Below are 26,337 nucleotides of genomic sequence, written 5' to 3' on the forward strand. Positions count from 1 at the left end.
GAACACTTAACAACAATTCTCCGCAGAATCCTGTCTTTCTAGAGTGCTAGTCTCACAAGGTATGCAGGAGAAACTGTGTGAAGTTTGTAAGGCAGAAGATGAAGTACTGGTGGAAGTAAAGCTGTGATGGAAGCTCCTGTGTCGAGTGCGCGTAGCTCCGTCGGTGCAGCATTTGTCCATGAAAGGCAACATTCTGAGTTCCCGTCCCAAACCAGCACACACACTTTTAATCTGCCGCATCATAAGGCAATGCTTCACCGAAAAGCAGATTTATTAATCATTTTTCGTCCATGCAGAGGTATCGAGTTTAACTGTCCAAGATGACGTTTACTAACTACAAATTTAATATTTATTCTTACAAAAGTAACATTCGTTGTCGAACCACATACAAAGATATCGGAAAAACTGCTGTACATTACAGAATATAAAGATCATAACATTTATTTTAAACGTTTGGGTGGATGTGAAGAGTGTCCCAGCGGTAGCACGAAATATCCAGCTTTTCATACGACGCTTTCACAGCCCTGTTTACATCTTCTTCCTGCGTGACATAGAGGTACAGTATCGAGCACTTCACAGAAACGAAAATCCGCATGTCATTATCGCGACATAGACCTGTGAAGAAAAACACGAGGGTGAAATAAGACACTGTCCTCTGCACATTACACAGGGATGTTGCGTAAATCACGATACACAGATAAAAAGTTCTAGAATGGAATATAATGTCAGCGACCATAGGATTAGAGACCTTTGTAGAACATTGGCGTGACTATTGCGATACATCACATTTTAACAAAAGTGTGTTTTATATTCTGATGAGACAGCAGCAGTACATTTAAGTGACGACGTGCACTCACTTTTAGCCAGTGACGAGACAAATGTATAACTCCGAATCATCCCATGCAGGCTTTCACGGCCGGCGTCTTCATCAGTAAACACTTCCGGGCTAAACTGCCGTGGTCGATCTGTAGAACTTCTTCTCCCTGAGGTTTCGTTCTCAACTACGGAGAACATCTTCCGAGGTGATTCGACTCCGTAGTTGAGAACGAAACGTCAGGTAGAAGAAGTTCTACAGATCGACCACGGCAATTTAGCCCGGAAGTGTTTACTGATGAAGACGCCGGCCGTGAAAGCCTGCATGGGATGATTCGGAGTTATACATTTATCTCGTCACTGGCTAAAAGTTCTACAGAGCGACCACGGCAATTTAGCCCGGTAGTGTTTACTGATGAAATGTATAACTCGTTTTAAAATGTTGTGAATAACCGAGTCTGCACCTAAACAGTTACGTTAGAGATTTCAGCGTGTTGCAGAGAGACTGGCGCATTGCTTTCGTATGATAGTGATCTTGACACATGTATCTGTTGTATTCCGTTAATATCTTCTTCTTGAGGTCCCCGCTCCTTTCAGCAACATTTTAAGAAGTGACGCGACTAGGTTTTGCTGTAGATTTCATTATGTGTTTGTGTACACTGAAGTGACAAATGTCATGGGCTAGCCATGTACACATATACAGGTAGCGGTGGTATCACGTGCACAAGGTATAAAAGGGCAGTGCGTTGGCGGAGCTGTCATATGTATTGAGGTGCTTCATGTGGAAAAGTTTCCGACGTGATTATTGCCGCACGACGGGAGATAACATACTCTACTTTGAACGTGGAATGGTGGTTGGAGCTAGACACACGGGACGTTCCATTTCGGAAATCGTTAGGGAATTCAGTATTTCGAGATCCACAGTGTCGACGGTGTTCCATGAATACCAAATTTCCGACACTGCTTCTCATCACGGACAACCCAGTGGCCGACAGCCTTCACATAACGACTGAGAGGAGTTGCGTTTTCGCAGAGTTGTCAGTGCTAACAGACACGCAAACCTTCATGAAATAACAGACATCAATGTGGGACGTATGGAGAATGTATCCGTTAGGACAGTGCGACGCAATTTGGCGTTAATGGGCTAAGGCAGCAGATGACCGGGCAAGGACCTTTGCTAACAGCGCAATATTGCTTGTAGAGCCTCTCCTGGGCTCGAAACCATATCGGGTGGATCCTAGACGCATGAAAACCGCAGCCTGGTCAGAAGAGTCTCGATTTCAGTTGGTAAGAACTGATAGTAGGGTTGGAGTGTGTCGCAGAGCCCACGAAGTCATGGACCCCGATTATCAATAAGACACTGCGCAAACTAGTGGTGGTTCCAAACGGTGTGGGCTGTTGGAATATGCTGGGTCCTCTGGTCCAACTGAAACTATCACTGTCTCGAAATGGTTATGTTCGGTTACTTGGCGAGCATTTGCAGCCATTCATGGACTTCACGTTTCCAAACAACACTGGAACGCGCAGTGTCACCGGGCCACAGTTGTTCGCGATTGATCTGAAGAATACTCGGGACAATTCGAGCGCCTGATTTGGCCACACCGATCGTTCAACATGAACCACATTGAACATAATGAGAGGTCGGTTCATGCTCCAAATCCTGCACCGGCAACCCTTTCGCAGTTATGCACGGCTATAGAGACAGCAAGGCTCAATATTTCTGAAGATGACTTCCATCGACTTGTTGAGCCCGTGCCAAGTCGAGTTGCTGTACTACGGCGGGCAATGTGAGGTTTGACACGATATTAGGAGGTATTCCAAGACTTTTGTGTCCACAATCTGAGTGGTCAATGCGACAGACTGTCCATCCTGAGGGTCTGGGTTCGATTCTCGGCGGGGTCGGAGATTTTATCCGCTCAGGCACTGGGTGTTGTGTTGTCCTAATCATCATCATTTCACCTCCATCGACACGCAAGTCGCCGAAGTGGCGTCAAATCGAAAGACTTGCACCCGGCAAACGGTCTACCCGACGGCAGGCCATAATCACACGACATTTACATTTATCACTTTTCTGACCTCAGTGTATGTGTATCATAACAGAAGTTTCACGATATATCGTAATATTTCATTCTACACTTTTTTAACACTGTGTCTCATTTTAAATGTATTCCTGTCCCTGCACTGAAGTGCTGAAACACACAGTCACAATCCCCTCGGCCGCTGACATATGCCACGGCAAGGTGGGTCGATGTGGAGAGCTCACACAATTGTAGAAAGGAGCTACCATGTGAGGGTGTGCCCGTGACCACACAGAATGTCCATAGTGTTTCAAGGAATGGTGTACCACTGTCATGGCATAAGAACAGTGGTCGTAACAAGACAATTACCACAGACGCCGTGTAGTGTCCTGTCAATGACAGCCATTTTGAAACTCGGCAGGAATTCCTGCTGTTAAGTATCAATCAGTTTCCGAGCTAACATTGCGAACGGATATCTGTCGTTCGGTAATTTGCAAAGCGCCATTGCCCACACTGGAACATAAAGCAGCACATTGCGAAGGGATATCTGCAGTTCGGAAATTTGCAAAACGCCATTGCCCACACTGGAACATAAAGCTGGACTGTTGCGATTGTGAGAAATATTTCGACCAGTTCACTATTTCAGTTTAGGAAGCAGTTCTTGGCCAAGAGGCGGCAGAGCGCCTGTTGTAACAACAAGGCAACAAACCAATATTTGAGACTGATAGCTCTCATGTGATGCGCAGCAGCAGCTCACATGACTAGCCCCTCGTGCTGCAGCACAAAGTAAAATTCCAGAATGGCCAAATCACACCTAGGGCAGCTTCATCAAACATTCTAGCTGCGCAGTGTGCAAATAGGCCCGTATGAATAGGACCCACCTGCGTTATTGGAGGGAGAATGATACAAGCAACGAGCAGATGACGTCGCCTCCACGACGCTCGTCACTCTGAGCTGGACTTAGTTGAGTCTGATAGGCTCAGCCAAAGTACGAGCCGGCCGCGGTGGTCTCGCGGTTCTAGGCGCGCAGTCCGGAACCGTGAGACTGCTACGGTCGCAGGTTCGAATCCTGCCTCGGGCATGGATGTGTGTGGTCCTTAAGTTAGTTAGGTTTAAGTAGTTCTAAGTTCTAGGGGATTGATGACCACAGCAGTTGAGTCCCATAGTGCTCAGAGCCATTTGAACCAAAGTACGACGTGTATCGGACTTAGAGAATGTCGAGTTGGTTCATCATACATGGAAACATGCAAATAGGGAAGTGTGGTAGGGGTACTGCCAAACAATGAACTCACATTGGTACCGAGCGAGGTGGCGCAGTGGTTATAACACTGCACTCGCATTCAGGAGAACGACGGTTCAATCCCGCGTCCGGCCATCCTAATTTGCATTTTCCGTGATTTCCCTAAATCGCTTCAGGCAAATTCCTGGATTGTACCTCTGAAAGGGCACGGCCGACTTCCTTCCCCATCCTTCCCTAATCCAATGAGACCGATGACCTCGCTGTTTGGTCTCTTCCCCAAACAACCCAACACCAACCAACTCACATTGGTGGTTAAACCCTTCTACCCTGTTTCCTGCTTAGCCCTGCCGATTTCTGTACTCTGCACCACTCAAAGCTTGATTTCAGTCGAGGTAAGGTAATCAGCAAGCTGGCCCACCACCAGCTAACCTCATCGAATTTCATTGTTCAAGGTCATGTCTTCCGTCACTCATGTAGTTGTCTTTCCCACTCCTACCAGAACACGACAGCACATCTCGGATGCGCCAAAAAACACAGCTGCTCTCTCTCTCTCTCTCCTATGGAGTAAGACTACGAACTATAAAAATCCACTAACGGCACTTAGTACAAAACTCAATAAGATTTTACCGCGTCTCTATCGTCCGATATATGGAAAACAAATACCTCTGCGTGTTGACATCGGCCACATGTGGTGATCCCATTAAATATTTATGTACTGTTCCATTGGAGCAGCCAGCAAGTGATCGAAACCACTTCCATCGACCAGTGTAAAGTTTTGTCGCCTATACTGGAGGAAGACCACACCCACAGACTATCAGTCACGGGCCCTTGGCTAAACAAAGACAATCAAATGGAAGTACGAAGGATACTCGGAATTGAGGGGAATACGAAAAAGTAAACAAACGATCGCATATTAAAATTGCGGCAAAATGAATGGGACACTTCAGCCACAGACAGAAGAACATACGAATTATACAGGGTGAAAAGTATTTAAACCGACAAACTCTGGGAGGTTGTAGGGGACAACAAAACAAACATTTTTCCCTAATGTCACTTTTTCCTATGAGTATTACTTAAACCGGTGGAGGCTGTATTACGCTCTTCAGTTGTTAGAGGCCATACTACGATCTTCAGTTGTTAGAGGGCATATTACGCTCTTCAGTTGTAGGCTATTGCTGTCCACCAGTGTAGTAGTGCATTGTCTCTGTTTACTAAAGGAGCGATACACCTGGAGTGAGTACACTGGTATGGTTGGTGCGTACTACGTAGCACACAACGGACGACCTGCACAGCGGGTTTATCAACAACAATATGCTAATCTCTACTGCGTACCTACGTCTGCTTGAGACCCGGTTATTTAGCAGATTACCTGGACAGGGTCGCCTTCGCACGGTAAGAACGCTGCAATTTGAGGAAGCTGTCTTGCAGCATTTGGAGCGGGATCCTTCAATCAGCACTCGTGCAATTGCACGTAACACGGGGACGAATCAGACGAATATAAGAACAGTCTTTCGAGAGCAACTGTTACGTCCATTTCACTTACAGTGTGTCCACAACCTGGAACCAGTTGATTATCCACCCAGAGCACAGATTTCTCAGTGGTACCTGGAACAGTGTGAAATGCATCCTACATTTCCATCCTCTGTTTTATTTACCGATGAAGCAACGTTCGGGCGTAATGGAGTCTTCAACACGCACAATTCGCATGTTTGGAGTGGGGATAACCCAAATGTCATAGTTACTAGCGCTCATCAAGTGCGGTTCTTCGAAATGTGTGGGTCAAAGTTGTTGGGGACTGTTTAATTGGGCCGTATCTGCTACCTAGGCCATTAAATGGCAGGCGCTATTGCAATTTTCTCGCCACAGCATTGCCAGAATTGCTGGAAGACGTCCCGCTCCCTACAAGACAACGCATGTGGTTCCAACATGACGGGCGCCGGCACATTTCAGTCGTCGTGTGCGTCTATTCCTGGACCGACGGTTCCCAGAAACGTGGATTGGCAGAGGTGGTCCTGTACCATGGCCTGCTCGATCCCCAGATATGTCCCCTCTGGACTTTTTTGTGTGGGGAGAGATGCGTAACCTTGTTTACGCAACTCGTGTTGCATCAGAAGAGGATCTGGTTGCCCGGATAGTTGCAGCAGCATGTACAATTCAGGATACTCCTGGGGTTTTTGCCCGTGTCAGACAGAACATGATCCGACGGTGTTGCCTTTGTTTACGTGTCAATGGAGGCATTTTTGAAACTCTACTACAATTGAATTGGGTTGTGTTAATGTGTTGTCTCTCGGACATACAAAAAATTGAAAAGTGTTTGTTAGTTTAATTAATTTGCCACCAGAGAAACTTCCTCTGCCGGTTTAAATACACCTCATAGGAAAAAATGACATTAGGGAAAAATATTTGTTTTGATGTCCCCTACAACCCCCCAGAGTTTGTCGGTTTAAATAATTTTCACCCTGTATTATGGAGAGACTAGTACATTATCTGATTGCTCATGGCCCGAATGCTACGTACCTGTACAAAAGCAGACAGATTAATCATAGCTGCGTCTGTGGCACACACTATGGGACTGTACGCTCTCTGAATATGTAGGAGCACGGCATCCAGGAAAGCCAACGAAGTCTCCACAAGGCACTCAATTGCAGGCCAGTATGCTGCCAGCCCAGCTAGACAACACACTGAGGTCGGTGTCCACTGAATGAAATGGTTGCTCAAGAATTTATATTGCGTTGGTGGCCGTGATCAGAGAAGTGTGGATTCTAAGACGTAACAGTGATTCGTGGAACCTCATGCTATAGTGGAAACGCTGCTAAGGTGCTGACATGCTGTCATATGCCCAAGGAATCCAGCAGACAATGACTGTTGACAGGGGTAATATGTGGGTGGGTCCAGCAGCGGAAACAACCAGTTGTGATGGACGTTAATAAATGAACAAAAACAGAAAAGGCTCCCATCTACATCTACTTGATTACACTGAAATTCACAATGTGCTTGGCAGAGGATTCATCGAGCCACCTTTAAAATACTTCTCTACCCTTCTACTCTCGAACAGCGTGTGGGAAAAATGGACACTTAAATGTTTCCGTGAGACTGCAACTTCTCTTACTTTATTATGACACTCATTTCTCCCCATATAAGTGGGCGCCAAAAAATTATTTTCACACGCTGAGGACCAAGTTATGTTTGAAATTTCGTGAGAACGTCTAGCCGTAGCGAGGAATTCCTTTCTTTTAATGACTGCTACACCAACTTTCGCATCGTATGCGAGGCACTCTGTGGTGTCACCGCCAGACACCACACTGGCTAGGTAGCCTTTAAATCGGCCGCGGTCCGTTAGTATACGTCAGACCCGCGTGTCGCCACTATCGGTGATTGCAGACCGAGCGCCGCCACACTGCAGGTCTAGTCTAGAGAGACTCTCTAGCACTCGCCCCAGTTGGACAGCCGACTTAGCTAGCGATGGTTCACTGTTTACATACGCTCTCATTTGCAGAGGGAGTGGGACAGGAGATACCAGCCATGTCACAATGGGAGCTCATCCTCAGGTACTTGACAAGGCTCTGCATCATCTTTCAACTGTGATTGGCACTGATTTTGCGCTACATTTATCAGAAGTAGCACATAATTATATTCGAATTGAGGAGGAATGGAAGCGGTCATTCTGTACAGTAGATGTCCATTTTCCCAACTCATTTTGGTTGGCCTGTGGAACCGATTGCCTTTCCCTTGTGAACTGTTATGTTAACTAACGGGTCATGTCGTTCCTCACAGCAATCATTCTGCTGGGATGGTGTTACCCTGACCCACCTCTGAGTAGGGCACTGTTCACACCGCACGGCTTCATGTCCGGGCGATGCATCCCACACCCAGTGATGTCTGTGGTTCGAATGTCACTGTACTCCATATTATAATTGGGTGTGTTTTATTTAGTGATGAGAAGGAAAAATCAAATGCAGCGTGGGATCTGCCCTCCATTTCTCCAGATGATGAAACAAGTGTGGTTTAAGTTTCAAAAGTTTGGTGACAGTCTCGACTACTTTTATGCTATCTGCTGTGCTGTTTTCATTCTTCCATTGTTTTTTGAATTTTGTTGTAAACTTTAGAAATGATAAAGTATAGTGATTTCTGTATCTGTGTGTGTGGGTTTAGGGCATTTTATACGAGTATTTTAACTGAAGTTGTTTTATTATTCTGTCACTTATTACCACACTTGTCCCATAGAATTTTAGTACTGTCGGTGAAGATTTCGCTGTTGTGTGTCCAAAACACATTACCAAGACTATTAGATTTACTTTCACACATTTATCGTGATTTAACCGAGGATCTGTTTGAGGGTGTTACAGAGTGGCGATGTGTCTTATGAACAGAACAGTGTGTCAGAGGTCTACCTAGCTGAAGAACTAGTCACTAACGCACCCCATCGACAGGAAACGAATTTTGTTTACCTATGTGTCGCAGGCCACCATACCGCCCTCCCTACGCTTGTTAAGAACAAAAAGTTAAAGGAAAAAAACCAATCGTACTACACACATCAAAAAAAGTTTTGCCTCACCGCAATTCCCAGAACTCTTGACGATAGACGTTCACTGTCGATATTGTATTACAGACACAATCCCTTTGACTGTTCAGAGATGTCACTACACTCGCCCAAGATGTAAACAACCATGCACGAGCAGCGCCTATTAGACGGAGGGGGCGCAACAGCCGATAAGTTCCAGTCATTTTACCAGGAAGGAGGTACACGACTCGTTTCATCTGTAGTTCAACCATGCCTAGACGGTCAATACCGCGGTTCGATCGCGTCCGCATTGTTACTTTGTGCCAGGAAGGGTTCTCAACAAGGGAAGTGTCAAGGCGTCTTGGAGTGAAACAAAGCGATGTTGTTCGGACATGGAGGAGATACAGAGAGACAGGAACTTTCGATGAGGTGCCTCACTCAGGCCGTCCAAGCGCTACTACTGTAGTGGATGACCGTTACCTATGGATTATGGCTCGGAGGAACCCTGACAGAAACGCCACCATGTTAAATAATGGTTTTCGTGCAGCCATAGGACGTCGTGTTACGACTCAAACTGTGTACAATAGGCTGTATGATGCGCAAGTTCACTCCCGACGTTCATGGCAAGGTCCATCTTTGCAACCACGACACCATGCAGCACAGTACAGATCCAACAACATGCCGAATGGACCGCTCAGGATTGGCATCACGTTATCTTCAGCAATGAGAGTCGCATGTGCCTCCAACCAGACAATCGTCAGAGACGTGTTTGGAGGCAATCCAGTCAGGCTGAACGCCTTAGATGCACTGTCCATCGAGTGCAACAAGGTAGAGTTCCCCAGATGTTTTGGGGTGAGATCATGTGGGGCCGACGTACGGCGCTGGTGGTCATAGAAGGCGCCGTAACGGCTGTAAGTTACGTGAATGCCATCCTCCGACCGATAGTGCAACCATATTGCCAGCATATTGGCAAGGCATTAATCTTCATGGATGACAATTCGTGCCCCCATCGTACACATCTTGTGAATGACTCCCTTCAGGATAACGACATCGCTCGACTAGCTTGGCCAGCATGTTCTCCAGACATGAACACTATCGAACATGCCTGGATAGATTGAAAAGGGCTGTTTATGGACTACGTGACCGACCAACCACTCTGAAGGATCTACGCCGAATCGCCGTTGAGGAGTGGGACAATCTGAACCAACAGCGCCTTGGTGAACTTGTGGATAGTATGCCACGACGAATCCAGGCATACATCAATGCAAGAGGACGTGCTACTGGGTATTAGAGGTACCGGTGTGTACAGAAAGGCGGACCACCACCTCTGAAGATCTCGCTGTATGGTGGTACGACATGGTATGTGTGGTTTTTCTGAGCAATAAAAAAGGTGGAAATGATGTTTATGTTGATATCTATTCCAGTTTCCTGTACAGGTTCTGGGACTCTCGGAACCGATGTTATGCAAATATTTTTTTTAAAATGTGTGTATCAAGGAATCTACAACAAAGGATCGATTACTGCATATATATATTAATTTATAATGCGATCAAGCTCCAATACAAACCTCTACTGTGGTATGTTTCCTTTGAGAAACTGTCACACTATTTCCTGCCGACGGCAAGTCCTTGATATTTTCCAGAATCCAGTTCCTGAAGAAAAACAAAATTCACTGTGTACAAAACTCTTAGAATTATGTTACAGTAGTAGTACTAGATGGAAGCCAAACATGCACATTGCGTATATTTAAGTACAATACATTGAAAACTTTATGTTGGTGCATTAAGTGCTAATTCTAATTATTGAATAGCCTAAAACATTAAATTGAAGACATTCCTGCGAAAATAGGCTTCAGAAGTTGCCAAACAGAAAGTAATTTAATTCATTCTTAAACTCAACCACATTATCTACTATAGATGGTATTTAATGTGCTCCTGTACATTGTTGACTATATGTACACCCATGTACCTGACTCCTTTCTGTAGTATTTCAAACACCTCAAAGTCTTTGTAGAGGTTGTGTTTGACCTTATTGTTGTGTTAATTAATACTTACCACGAATTTTTGAGAAAAGAGTATTACTGTTAGTGACAAAGAAATTGGGTTTCACGAAATTATACATAACAGGGTGATTTTCCACATCGACATCTATGTGTACATCTATCTGACCAGACATACTTATATCAAGGCCGGCCTGCCAATACCTCAAGAAATGCTGCTGTGATGTTGTGCAGTTACCACATCCCAGTGGCAGCCGAGAGACCAGTGTTGTAATATCATCGAAGCAGCAGAAAGACAGAGATACTTCAGCGCTGGTGGCCTGATTGGTTCACATCTGAGCCACAATTTCGTCATAGGAAAGCAAGAATGGGCCATGTCTTTATAAATACTCTTTTTAGTCAAAGCTGTCGCAATCTGACAGCCATCACACCCAAGGGGGACCTGCGATGGGCTAAGAGTCTACATGGATTGATCAACTACTGCCTCCTGACTCTGTCACTGCTAATTTCGGACTTGCAGCACCCAGCAAGCCTGGTGCTGTGGAATTAGCGCCCTACAATTGGCAGGTCACCTGTAGAACTCTAAACATTCATGGTGGTGTCTGTTTGTTCTATATCTTGTCCCCCTACCACTTTCGCGCAACGACGCTCTGAGTGTGTGTTTTTAGGGAATTAACTAGTTTGCACCTGGGACCTGTTGCTGGTAAGGGGACGCCAGACCACACATGACATGTAGAATTCAGAAGAGTTCAGTGAGACTAGCGATGATATAACCAAATACGAAATGATCTCAGCGTCAGCTCCACTGCACTCCCTGTAAAAGAATCTTAATACTAACTAAATTTAGTGGAAAGGGTCCAAGGCTTTCCTATTTTTAGTTAGCTGGTAAAATAACGCCGAAAAAGCAGTTAAGTTTACCATTGGAAATTTTATTCTACTCACAAAATATCGTTTATAAATTGCACTATTGATAAAAGGAAATGTTTTAATACAGGATGCTAAAAACCAACTGCGTTCAACAAAAATGTGAACGAATATTCCCTGAATGGGTTTCCAAGTTCTACAATCGATCGAAGGATGACCTACGCCATATCACATCTATAATCTAGGTTTAATTTAAGTTTCACAAAAGAGAAAACTATCAAAATGGTCTACAGTGACCCTCAATTATCTTTAATTACTTATCTAACTTGTCGTAAATTACAGTGGCTGACGTGGCTTCTCAATAACTATATAACAGAATAATCATCGCGTTTCAGATCTGTTTTTCAAGTGTCATATGTGAACACCATGAGTTTTAATTAAAGATCGACACTAGTATTACGCAAAAAGGGGGTGTAACAGATGAGACTTCTGCAGTTCTGAGTGAGGCCTTATGCGCTCAAAAATGCGGCATCGCGTGCGTTCATTACCTTCTCGGTGTTAAGGCAGCGCCAGGGCAGCGGCCGGCAGCACAGCCCCGCTCACCTCGCCATCTCGGAAGCAACTCTCTCATTACTACAATTTACCGAAGTTGGTTTAAAAAGAACTATCTGGCTATGTTTCCATCTGACCAATCAGGGTCTCACTGTTAACCTTAAGCTCTGCCTACAAAAATCCTGTCTATCCAATGAGAAACGTTGTACTTTTCGTGGTGGGGCAATGTTTATAAAGTTTGCAACGTAACAGAGACGCTAAAAAGTCTCACGCTAAAACCTGCAGCTGGTGTGGTCCTTTTAGCGTTATCGTAAGATCTATACTGTTCTTGTGGAGGGCTCTATCTTTTAACATGGGCTAGGGAGTGGTCCTAATGTAACAGACACGCGAAAAGGCTCACGCTAAAACTTGCGGGTGGTAGTGGCCCTTTTTGTGTTATCGTAGGATCTATACTGTTTTTCTGGAGGGCTCTAGCTTTTAACATGGGCTGGGGGGTGGTCCTTGAAGTAACAGAGACGCGAAAAAGTCTCACGCTAAAACGTGCGGGTGGTAGTCTTAGAGGAAGGCTGGCGACGTGGGTGTCCAGTCCGTCGCTCATCGTAGGGCCTTCTAGCTTAACACGGTTCTGCTCTCGGCTTCTGTTCTCGTTTCTCCCCTCGGAACTGCGTCGGTCTCACGGTGGGAAGGTACGACATGCATTTAGGTATTCTTGTGTTAGTCTGTGGTATTCCATTTGCTCACTCGTTACTCGTATTACTTTGGTTAATTTAATGTCACGATTTATTCGGAGCTTTGTGAAATACTACTAGATTTTCTTATAATGTCAGGGTTTTCATGGAAGGTGTTGGATTTGCCTGACACCTTACAGAACTACACATCTGCTGCCCGCATCTTGCCCTGGAGGTCTAGACTTCAAGTCGACAGACATTTGGCCGCCATCACCCTCATGAACAAACTCTTTGATTGCTGCCTCTTCTCATGTGGGCTGACACTGCTGCCATTGTAAACCGTCTCATCTGTACTGGGTCTACAGATTGATTCACAAATGAGAAGGAGATGTTCCTTAAGAGAATCATAACTGGTGATGAGACGTGAGTCTAGGGTTATGATGTTGAGACAAACCTTCAGTCTTCGCAATGGATCAGGAAAAGTTCTCCAAGACCAAAACAAGCTCGTCAGGTCAGGTCGAATGTCAAAGTCATGCTGGTAGTTTTCTTCGACTTTGAAGGATTAGTTCACCTTGAATTCGTGCGTCAGGGGCAAACTATTAATCGATGGTACTATTGGGACGTGTTTCGACGCCTACGAGAAAATGTGAGAAGGAAACGGACTGACATGTGGCGAGACAATTCATGGCTCTTGCATCACGATAACGCACCCACACATTCATTCCTGTTGGTTCGTAGCTATTGCACAAGAAACCAAGTCACTCTGCTGCTTCATCCATACTAGTTCCCAGACATAGCCCCTCAAAACGATTTTTCTTATTTGTAAGGTTGAAAATCTCATTCAAAGGACGAAACTTTGCAACGATAGCCGGCCGGGATGGCCGAGCAGTTCTACGTGCTACAGTCTGGAACCGCGCGACCGCTACGGTCGCAGGTTCGAATCCTGCCACGGGCATGGATGTGTGTGATGTCCTTAGGTTAGTTAGATTTAAGTAGTTCTAAGTTCTAGGGGACTGATGACCTCAGAAGTTAAGTCCCATAGTGCTCAGAGACATTTGAAGCATTTTGCAACGATAGACGACGTAAAAGAAAATTCTCAGACGGAGCTTGGTGTGATCGAGCAAGAGGCGTAGCAAGAATATTCCGGAAGCTGAAACGGCACTTGTAGCGGTGTATTAATTCTGAAGGAGAGTATTTCGAAATAAGTAAAAGACAAGCATATAGAAATTTTGCCGACAAAATTCCGAAATTTTTTGAACAGATAGCATATTGTGGCGCGAGGCATCGTAATACTTCACACTGTACCGAGCAGTACTTTCACAGGGCAGCGTATTTAATTTACAGTTTCTAATTAATATGGCTGAATTAATTAAAATACAGTTATAGAATTTCAGTCTTGGTGACTCATCAGGCAACGTTTACCTAACTAGACCACTTGCATTCTTTAGGATTACAACACAGATACAGGAGCTATAAAGAATAGCAGTTCACTTTACTCCAGTTTCAGTTCACAAGATTAAGCTGTAGAAAAGTTACGAAGTATGAATCTGTTCTTGGGGACCATGTCCACCCCTACAAGCGGTTGTTTTTCCTCGCCAGCATCCAGGAAGACAATGCATGTACACAACCCGCAGCGCACATGCGTGTTTCAAAGAGCACCAGTACGAGTTTACCGAGAAACCTCGCACAGCTGACTGCAGCACTGGAGTCGGCATGGCTGCACATCGCTGTCAGTGCCTCCAAAACATCACTGCCTCTCACACTGCATGCCTTCTACATATACATCTACATGTTCACTCTGTAGTTCACACTTAAGTGCCTGGCAGAGGGTTCATCGAACCATTTTCATACTACTTCTCCACCATTCCACTCCCGAATGGCGCGTGGGAAAAAGGAAAATCAAAATCTTTCCGTTGGAGCTCTGATTTATCTTACTTTATTATGATGATCATTTCTCCCTACGTAGGTGGGTGTCAACAAAATATTTTCGCATTCGGAAGAGAAAGTTGATGATTGAAATTTCGTAAATAGATCTCGCCGCAAAGAAAACCGACTTTGCCTCAGTGACAGCCACCCCAACTCGCCTATCATATCAGTGACACTCTCACCCCTATTGCGCTATAACACGAAACGAGCTGCCCTTCTTTACACTTTTTCGATGTCCTCCGCCAATTGTACTTGCTAACGATCCCATACCGCGCAGCAGTATTCCAACAGAGGACGGACAAGTGTGATGTAGACTGTCTCTTTAGAAGGTCTGTCGCATCTTCTAAGTGTTCTGCCAACAAAGCGCAGTCTTTGTTTCGCCTTCCCCACCATATTATCTATGTGGTCTCTTCAACTTAAGTTGCTCGTAATTGTAATACCTAAGTATTTAGTCGATTGACAGCTCTTAGATTTGTGCGATTTATCGTATACCAAAAATTTGTGAATGACCTCGCACTTTTCTTTGTTTAGTGCTGATTGCCACTTTTCGCACCATATAGAAATTCTCTCTAGATCATTTTGTAATTGAAATTGATCGTCTGATGATTTTACTAGACGGTGGGCTACAGCGTCATCTGCAAACAATCTAAGGGGGCTGCTCAGATTATCACCCAGATCATTTACGTAAATCAGCAAAAGCAGAGGGCCTATGATACTACCTTGCGGAACGCCAGATATCACTTCTGTTCTAGTCAACGATTTACCGTCTATCACTACGAACTGTGACCTCTCTGAAAGCAAATCACGAATCCAGTCACACAATTGAGACAATACTCCACATTCACGCAATTCTATTAATAGTCGCTTGTGAGGAACGGTATCAAAAGACTTCTGGAAATCTAGGAATACACCTAAGATATCTACTTTTATGTCACTCATGCTAACAGCTGTCCTGCATTCTAATTCTGGAATATTTACTTCCTCTTCTTTCGTGAAGGAACTACGGAAAACTGTATTTAGTAACTCCACTTTTGTGGCACCATCACCGATAACATTTCCATCGCTATCGCGCAGTCACGGTATTGACTGTTTTTTGCCACTGACTGTGAAGACGGCATTTGAAAATTATGTAACATCCTCCATGCAGGGTACAGTAAACGAACAAAACAGAAATCTAGCCTTACATTCACTCAAGCGAAAGTGGAAAGACAAAGGTCAAGTGACGATTCGGCAACTTTATCTGGTACAAAGGAGAATTTTACTCCACAGAAGGAAAATGGACTATTATTTATGGGTCCTCTGCATCCTTGAAGACTTGATACAAAAACTCACATGGTATACTCGTTTGAGTTACGTGCTTGTGGGCCACGAAAGTGTTTCTTAAAACTGAAAACAGTGTGCCACTTTAAAAATATAAAGAGGACCATCAGGAAGGTCCTTTCCATTTGTAAGACTTGCCAGAAGGTGAAACATAACATTCAGAATTATGAGGCACCCGATAGAAATTGAAACGGCTTGGAGCCGTAGACGTCCTAGGTTCCATTCCCAGGACAAAGGAGAGAACTGCTACGTTTTAATGGCTAATGAACTAACATCTAAATTCGTGACATTAACTCCACTGCATAAAGTTACAGCACTGAAAGTATCCAAGGCACTCTACAAGGACTTTTTATGGCAAGTAGGGCGCATAGAAAGTATAATTACTGACAACATTCCGCAGTTCCGCTCTCAGAGATGGTTAGCTACTTTTAGACTAAGGGTGAAACCTTTCATCATTTCATCCCACTTGTAACCCCACAGCAAGTGTTATGAAGGATCTAGGTAACTTATGCAGATTGTACTGTGAAAAGAGAACACAAACTCGGACACCTTTCTATCCGATTTCCAGCATCTGATGAATGAGTTCCATATGGCACAATCAAGCTTCCACCGATTACAGTATTAAGAAAAAGACAACATAAGGATAAGACCAGGAAGTTAGTGGATTTCCCGCCCCGTAATGGGATGCAGCATGCAGCAATAGTCGATGTGGCGCCAAGTAATATTAAAGCGGAGGCTACAAAAAGGAAACTATGGGCAGACAGGAGAACAAAACTGAGATGATTCCATGTTGAGCGACGGGTTCTCGTGAAAACATATCGCCTCTGGAACAAGCAGAAGCCGTTGTGTCATAAGTTCTTATCAGTCTACAATGGCCCATTCAGGATTTGGGGAATTGTTTACGGCAATGCTTTTGAACTGGAACGTCTTAAGAGCAAGAAATCAATTCACGTCCACATATCTGTCGCATCAAATCATTCTGAGAATAAGGCAACAAGTGGGAACTAGATTTCACTAGAAGAGCAACGGGAAAACAGGAAGTAGGCCGACGGTCACGTAATACGGGTTATATTTGTTTTTTTGTGTCTGCATGTTTTGTGTGTCTATTTTTCGTTGTGTCTATCTGTAACAATAAGAGGCAGCGTCTAAGTGAACACAAGGAAAATGTTGTGGTTCTTTCCATGTAATAAGGGAGTAACGTATGCGATAAAAATGTAACATTTATATCGAGGTAAGGAAGCCTGTATTCTGTAAAGAGAAGCTTAGCATTTCACCGTACGCAAACAGAAAGGAAGATAATAACGCATGCTATGTGAAAGGGTAATAGTGCACTACATACTGAACCAAAATATCTTATGGGAAAGTTCGTGACAGTGGTACAATGTTGCTCCTCGTTGAAATTAGATTAATCAGGAAGTCTGCATGGACATGCGCTTATGGATATAGCATGGTATTTTGGGTGCACACCACAATAGTCTGGACAAAGTTTTATGTGAAATTATGAAAATTTTAATTTTTTGTGGTCGCCGGCAGTGTGATAATGATGCGGTGGGAGGAATTTGGGGGATGGTAGGAAGTTGTAGTGCTGAGATGAAGGATACACGTACAGGGTAAATATTGGGACGAATTCCTGACTGGAAATGGAGGATATGTGCCCGGAAATGCATCGTTGCTACGGTAGGTTACAGATAAATAAGAAAAAGGAAATATATGCACACTCATCGCTTAGTAAGTACTGATGCGTTGCAAATCTGCAGATCTCATCCTTTTGCGTGACCTGATAGGCTACAACGAGGTAATAAAAAACGAATGAAGCAACAGAAACGTCACGTTAAATCTGTGACACTTTTCATTAGACTCCTTTTACAACACATTTTGTGTGAAGAGATGGCTCATTTCAAGAATAATGTGTCATCTCTTAAAAGACAATTAAAATTTACCCCGTACTACGACTGCTGTGAGACGCACTCCCGGCGACTGTCAGCTGAAAAGTTGGGATGGCGCAGCAGTGAGACAACGTCAACCAAGAAACAACTGAGTCAACTATCGTAACAAAATCATACTGAGAGCAACTAATCAGACAATATATAACGCCCAACATTTGGACACTTGAAGTCCAAGGTAGAAGTTGTACTGCATAAATGAATTTGACATTGAGCAATTCAGTATCAACATCCTTAAAATTCACATAAAATATAAATGAAGACTAACGAATTGGCGCCCAAATCTCATAAATGTAACTAATTTTCCTTTTTAATGAAGATAATGAGAAAAAGAAGTTTACAAAGCTTTACGATTGCTCTCTCCTAAGGGTAGTAGTGGTTCCCACACAAGAGCCAGACAGTACGTATTTTGGTACAAAGTGATTTAAGAGCCATTCACACAGTTATCTTATAGACAGTAGAATAAAAGAAAGCGTTTATACGATTTTTTGGTTATCTTCATAATTTAAACAAATACCATAAGTGAAATCTTACACAAATGTACATACTAATCATAAAAAAAACTATTTTTATTACGATAACCTTTGATGTGCGTATTATCAAGGAGACTCTCATGGTGCTCAAGCATGTGATTGGAAAAGACAAGTGAAAATGATAGGAAACCGCCGGAAGACATACACCATCAGACTATACACGCCATTCTCAGACTTCAGCTCTACTCTGGGCTCTCAATATTCTGACACCAGACGAGTCCTGTCACGCTGCTTTCAGACTCACCAGATCAGACAGTCGTTTAACTGACTGCATGTGACTGCAGGAAAAGATCTGTCTTGGCGTGCAGTCATGGAAATTTCTGCTTGGTCCTATGCAGTTGCGGAATGACTTTCTGCCTTAGCGTTCAGACAAGTAGACAGATTTATACTTAACCTCCTGCTGTGTGAGATTAAAAATTTGTCTCTAGTTATGAAATTTGAGGGCGTTCTCGTTCAAATTTCTGAAACTAGAGAATACTTAGCATTTTACGATCCAAGTAACAGAGCGGTTTCGATACAAGCATCACTCAAGATCACATATTTTAGTAGATTTAGTCCTGCTGAGTTCATTCATACCAACAGAATATTCATTAACTTGTAATTTCGGTTTTTCACTGTTTAATGATACGATTGCTTTGGAATGGACTCATACCGTCGTCCTGATTAACGTAAAACTGAACAGGGATTATCAAAATATCCACGGGTGTACTGCCGGTCTATAGTGTCCAACGGGCACAATATTTCGGCGATCAAACATGTCGCCATCATCAGGTGAACTGACGGACTGAGCTCCTGTGAACGTGCCGGCACGGAGATCCGTACGCTATGGCTGCTCAGGGGGAACTGGGTTCGGTCGCGGCGGCGGCCGATTTAAATACCCTCCGCCCGCGGCGCGCTCCCTCCGCCGTCCGCCGCCGCCCGCGGACAGAGCCATCACACCGACGTCATCTCAGACGCCGTCGCAATCTGTTCCACCGCGAGACCGTGGCGCGGGGCGCGGACGGCGGAGGGAGCGCGCCGCGGGCGGAGGGTATTTAAATCGGCCGCCGCCGCGACGGAACACAGTTCCCCCTGAGCAGCCATAGCGTACGGATCTCCGTGCCGGCGCGTTCACAGGAGCTCAGTCCGTCAGTTCACCTGATGATGGCGACATGTTTGATCGCCGAAATATTGTGGCCGTTGGACACTATAGACCGGCAGTACACCCGTGGATATTTTGATTATCAAATACGCCGGGAGAAACTCAAGAATCATATTAATGAGTACTTTTCTTAAATTTTAATATTTTTGTGTTGGTGTTTGGACATATACACTTCATTCAAAACATTATTTCATTTTATCAAATGCATATTGTCAATCAGTAAATCTTTGTAATTGTCATGCTGCATGTTATTCAGCCAAACCACACTCTACATAAATCAGTGGTACAGTTAGCATCCTGAATGTAAACGGTATTACTCCTGCATTGGAATACTAATCATTTGAATATTGAAGTGAGTAGTAAATGTCATCGCAGTATGACGCTTGTTACATGACGTGCAATAAATTTCACTTATTTTCTTTATTTGGCTGTGTAAAAAAATTGCATTTCTAAAAAGACTTTGTGAACAGCGTGTACTGACCTGTAGTAGGCGGTGAACATGTAAGAGTTGAGATCCATAGGCAGGCGACACACAGAGTTGGGGGGCCACATGGTACTTATCACTCCCCACTGGTTCGTCTCACCATGCTCGCTGCACAGCACCGGACCGCCCTCGTCTCCCTGGCATATTGTCTGCAAGAAAAAACGAAGGGACACATTAGTTTTTGTTACAAAAAAAGGGATCCCCCTAACAAAGCATGAATGGAGCTTTATGTACATGGCGTACCACTGTATTCTGTACATGTAGTGCTAGTTAATTACACTACTGGCCATAAAAATTGCTACACCAAGAAGAAATGCAGATGATAAACGGGTATTCATTGGACAAACATATTATACTACAACTGACATGTAATTACATTTTCACGCAATTTGGATTCATAGATCCTGAGAAATCAATACCCAGAACAACCACTTCTGGCCGTAATAACGGCCTTGATACGCCTGGGCATTAAGTCAAACAGAGCCTGGATGGCGTGTACAGGTACAGCTGCCCATGCAGCTTCAACACGACACCACAGTTCATCAAGAGTAGTGACTGGTGTATTGTGACGAGCCAGTTGCTCGGCCACCATTGACCAGACGTTTTCAGTTGGTGAGAGATCTGGAGAATGTGCTAGCCAGGGCAGCAGTCGAACATTTCCTGTATCCAGAAAGGCCCGTACAGGACCTGCAACATGCGGACGTGCATTATCCTGCTGAAATGTAGGGTCTCGCACGGACTGAATGAAGGGTAGAGCCACGGGTCGTAACACATCTGAAATGTAATTTCCATTGTTCAAAGTTCCGTCAATGCGAACAAGAGGTGGCCGAGACGTGTAACCAACGGCACACCACCCCATACCATCACGCCGAGTGATACGCCAGTATGGCGATGATGTATACACGCTTCTAATGTGCGTTCACCGCGATGTCGCTAAACACGAATGCGACCATCATGTTCGCTGTAAACAGAACCTGGATTCATCCGAAAAAATGACGTTTTGCCATTCGTGCGCCCAGGTTCGTCGATGAGTACGCCATCGCAGGCGCTCCTGTCTGTGTAGCAGGGTCAAGGATAACCGCAGTCACGGTCTCCGAGCTGATAGTCCGTGCTGCTGCAAACGTCGTCGAACTGCTCGTGCAGATGATTGTTGTCTTGCAAATCTGTTGACTGAAGGATCGAGACGTGGCTGCACGATCCGTTACAGCTATGCGGATAAGATGCCTGTCATCTCGACTGCTAGTGATAGCGAGGCCGTTGGGATCCAGCACGGCGTTCCGTATTACCCTCCTGAACCCACCGATTCCAAAAAAACTGTTGTAAATGGCTCTGAGCGCTATGGGACATAACATCTGAGGTCATCAGTCCCCTAGAACTTAGAACTACTTAAACCTAACTAACCTAAGGACATCACACACACCCATGCCCGAGGCAGGATTCAAACATGAGACCGTAGCGGTCGCGCGGTTCCAGACTGAAGCGCCTTGAATCGCTCCGCCACACCGGCCGGCCTACCGATTCCATATTCCGCTAACTGGCATTGGATCTCGACCAACATGAGCAGCAATGTCGCGATACGATAAACCCAATCACGATGGGCAACAATCCGACCTTTATCACAGTCGGAAACGTGATGGGACGCATTTCTCCTCCTTACACGAGGCATCACAACAACGTTTCAGCAGGCAACGTCGGTCAACTGCTGTTTGTTTTTGAGAAATCGGTTGGAAACTTTCCTCATGTCAGCACGGTCTGGGTGTCGCCACCGGCGCCAACCTTGTGTGAATGCAATGAAAAGCTGATCATTTGCATATCACAGCATCTTCTTCCTGTCGGTTAAATTTCGTGTCTGTAGCACGTCATCTTCGTGGTGTAGCAATTTTAATGGCCAGTGGTGTAGTTCGTCAGTTAGACCTTCTGCATAGCCCATTGGTTACCAAAAGACTCTCAACTGGATCATTCTCTGTGAACATGTCTTCAAAATAAACTTTAAAACGCTTACTTTTCCACCTACACATGGCGGGCTCGGACTTCCTAGTCTGCAGCATTTCTTCTCAGTCATATGCATAAGCAATTGCCTTGTCCAACCGCAAAGCCAGACTTCACTGACAAGCATTACTGTCGTACCGATGGCACACAGATGAATCTGTTAATAAATTTTGGACTTAGCTACATGCAAGCTAATCCATAGGCGCCGAGTCAATTGTTCACAAAAAAATGTTTAGATGGTGCCAACTCCGTGCAATTCCATTGTGATCAAGGACCCGCAGGCTGAACAGAATATGCTATGGTGCAATATATTATATACACTGAAGCGGCAAAGAAACTGGTATAGGCGTGCGTATTCAAATAGAGAGATATGCAAACAGGCAAAATGCGGCACAGTGATCGACAACGCCTATATATAAGTCAACAAATGTCTGGCACAGTTGCTAGATCAGTTAGTGCTGCTACAACGGCAAATAAACAAGAATTAAGTGAGTTTGAATGTGGTGTTATAGTCGGCGCACGAGCGATGGGACACAGCATTTCCGAGGTAGCGATGAAGTTGGGATTTTCCCGTTCGACCGTTTCACGAGTGCTCCGCGAATATCAGGAATCCGGTACAACATCAAATCTCAGACATCGCTGCAGCCAGAAAAACGTCCTGCAACAACGGGACCAATGACGACTGAATAGAATCGTTCAGCGTGACAGAAGTGCAACGCTTCCGTAGATTGCCACAGATTTGAATGCTGGGCCATCAACAAGTGTCAGCGTGTGAACCATTGAACGAAACATCATTGATGTGGCTTGTAGAGCTGAAAGACCACTTGTGTGCCTTTGATGACTGCTCGACACTAAGCGTTATGCTTCGCCTGAGCCTGTCAACACCGACATTGGACTGTTGATGACTGGAAACATGACTGGAAACAGACGAGTCTAGTTTCAAATTGTATCGAGCGAATGGACGTCTACGTGTATGGAGACAACCTCATGAATCGTTGAATCCTGCTTGTTGGTAGTGGACTGTTGAAGCTGTTGAAGGCTCTGTAATGCTGTGGAGCGTGTGCAGTTGGAGTGATATGGGACCCCTGATGCGTCTAGATACGATTCTGACAGGTGACACATACACAAGCATACTGTCTCATCACCTGCATCCATTCATGCCCATTGTGCATTCCGACGGACTTGGGTAATTCCAGCAGGACAATGTGACACTCACACGCCCAGAATTGCTACACAGTGGCTCCAGAAACACTCTTCTGAGTTTAAACACTTCTGCTGGCCACCAAACTCGCCAGACATGAACATTATTGAGCATATCTTGGATGTCTAGCAACGTGCTGTTCAGAAGAGATCTCCACCCTCTCGTACTCTTGCGGATTCATGAACAGCTGTGCAGGATTCATGGTGTTAGTTGCTTCCAGCACTACTTCAGACATTAGTCGAGTCCATGCCACGCCGTATTGCGGTACATTTGCATGCTTGTGGGGCCCTACACGGTATTAGGCAGATGTACCAGTTTCTTTGGCTCTTCAGAGTGTATAGACACTCTTTACCGATGTGGATACCGAATTTGTGGGAACTCCTTGTCAGTGACAAGATCTAGACCAGTGACAGACTATGTAAGATTCACTTCAGTGTGACGGCAGCATGTGTGCTTTGTGGAAAATGTGGCTTCCTGATACTCAGATATGCATTCGGTTGTGTGGCAGGACATATCTCACACGGAAACTTGCTCTCCTTCAGCCATATAACCAGCAACGAACTGCTTTGCCCGAACTCCAATTTCCACCAGAAAAAAATACTGCTATATCGATTATTCGAGATATAGCAACATATGTGATAGATACTGCGTACAGGAAAATTAAAGAGACCTATGGAGAAAAGAGAACCACTTGCATGAATATCAAGAGCTCAGATGGAAACCCTGTTCTAAGCAAAGAAGGGAAAGCAGAAAGGTGGAAGGAGTATATAGAGGGTCTATGCAAGGGCGATGTACTTGAGGAAAATATTATGGAAATGGAAGAGGATGTAGATGAAGATGAAATGGGAGATATGATACTGCGTGAAGAGTTCGACGAGCACTGAAAGACCTAAGTCGAAACAAAGGCCCGGGAGTAGACAACATTCCATTAGAACTACTGACGGCCTTGGGAGAGCCAGTCCTGATAAAACTCTACCACCTGGTGAGCAAGATGCATGAGACAGGAGAAATACACTCAGACTTCAAGAAGAATATAATAATCCCAATCCCAAAGAAAGCAGGTGTTGACAGATGTGAAAATTACCGAACTATCAGTTTAATAAGTCACGGCTGCAAAATACTAACGCGAATTCTTTACAGACGAATGTAACAACTAGTAGAAGCCGACCTTGGGGAAGATCAGTTTGGATTCCGTAGAAATATTGGAACACGTGAGGCAATACTGACTTTACGACTTATCTTAGAAGCTAGATTAAGGAAAGGCAAACCTACGTTTGTAGCTTTTGTAGACTTAAAGAAAGCTTTTGACAATGTTGACTCGAATTCTCTCTTTCAAATTCTGAAGGTGGCAGGAGTAAAATATAGGGATCGAAAGGCTATTTACAATTTGTATAGAAACCAAATGGCAGTTATAAGAGTTGTGGGGCATGAAAGGGAAGCAGTGGTTGGGAAGGGAGTGAGACAGGGTTGTAGACTCTCCCCGATGATTCCACTACACGCAGCAAGCGGCTACACGGTAGCAGGAGTTGTGTGGCGTGGACTGGGCGGTTTTTTAGGCTAGATGGCCTCGGGAAAGTACAGAAAGGGCAACAGCCCCAAAGGGTGCGGGGCAAAGTCATAACATGCGGGGACCAAGCAGCAATCGATATTGTAATTGTAAACTGTCGAAGCTGCATTGGTAAATTACCGGAACTTCAAGCGCTGATAGAAAGCACCGGAGCTGAAATCGTTGTAGGTACAGAAAGCTGGCTGAAGCCAGAGATAAATTCAGCCGAAATTTTTACAAAGGCACAGACGGTGTTTAGAAAGGATAGATTGCATGCAACCGGTGGTGGCGTGTTTGTCGCTGTTAGTAGTAGTTTATCCTGTAATGAAGTAGAAGTGGATAGTTCCTGTGAATTATTATGGGTGGAGGTTACACTCAACAACCGAGCTAGGTTAATAATCGGCTCCTTTTACGGACCTCCCGACTCAGCAGCATTAGTGGCAGAACAACTGAGCGAAAATCTGGAATACATTACGCATAAATTTCCTCGGCATGTTATAGTCTTAGGTGGAGGCTTCAATTTGCCAGATGTAGACTGGGACACTCAGATGTGGTAGGGACAGAGCATCGAGTGACATTATACTGAGTGCACTATCCGAAAATCACCTCGAGCAATTAAACAGAGAACCGACTCGTGGAGATAACATCTTGGACCTACTGATAACAAACAGACCCGAACTTTTCGACTCTGTAAGTGCAGAACAGGGAATCAGTGATCATAAGGCCGTTGCAGCATCCCTGAATATGGAAGTTAATAGGAATATAAAAAAGGGGAGGAAGGTTTATTTGTTTAGCAAGATTAATAGAAGGCGGATTTCAGACTACCTAACAGATCAAAACGAAAATTTCTGTTCCGGCACTGACAATGTTGAGTGTTTATGGAAAAAGTTTACGGCAATTGTAAAATGCGTTTTAAACAGGTACGTGCAGAGTAAAACTGTGAGGGACGGGAAAAACCCACCGTGGTTCAACAACAAAGTTAGGAAACTACTGCAAAAGCAAAGAGAGCTTCACTCCAAGTTTAAACGCAGCCAAAACCTCTCAGACAAACAGAACCTAAACGATGTCAAAGTTAGCGTAAGGAAATCTATGCGTGAAGCGTTCAGTGAATTCGAAAGTAAAATTCTATGTACCGACTTGACAGAAAATCCTAGAAAGTTCTGGTCTTACATTAAATCAGTAAGTGGCTCGAAACAGCATATCCAGACACTCCGGGATGACACGCGTAAAGCTGAAATAATAAACACCTTTTTCCAAAGCTGTTTCACAGAGGAAGACCGCACTGCAGTTCCTTCTCTAAATTCTCGCACAAACGAAAAAATGGCTGACATCGAAATGAGTGTCCAAGGAATAGAAAAGCAACTGGAATCACTCAACAGAGGAAAGTCCACTGGACCTGACGGGATACCAATTCGATTCTACACAGAGTACGCGAAAGAACTTGCCCCCCTTCTAACAGCCGGGTACCGCAAGTCTCTAGAGGAGCGGAAGGTTCCAAATGATTGGAAAAGAGCACAGGCAGTCCCAGTCTTCAAGAAGGGTCGTCGAGCAGATGCGCAAAACTATAGACCTATATCTCTGACGTCGATCTGTTGTAGA

The 26,337-nt window shown here is 44.6% G+C and overlaps 1 protein-coding gene across 1 annotated transcript in view; it reads right to left on the minus strand.

The window, feature by feature from the left end:
* Positions 1–381: 381 nt before the first annotated feature.
* LOC126291782 (putative inactive serine protease 43) overlaps positions 382–26,337 on the minus strand; it is a 45,606-nt gene continuing 19,650 nt past the window's right edge. Inside the window, exons 3-5 of the mRNA XM_049985474.1 lie at positions 20,000–20,151; positions 10,140–10,224; positions 382–615 (exon numbers count right to left, since the gene is read on the minus strand). Coding sequence (XP_049841431.1) covers positions 574–615; positions 10,140–10,224; positions 20,000–20,151 — 279 coding nt within the window. The 3' untranslated portion in view covers positions 382–573. The remainder of the gene's footprint in view (positions 616–10,139; positions 10,225–19,999; positions 20,152–26,337) is intronic.

This window comes from Schistocerca gregaria, chromosome 9, assembly GCF_023897955.1.
Source record: "Schistocerca gregaria isolate iqSchGreg1 chromosome 9, iqSchGreg1.2, whole genome shotgun sequence".
NCBI lineage: Eukaryota > Metazoa > Arthropoda > Insecta > Orthoptera > Acrididae > Schistocerca > Schistocerca gregaria.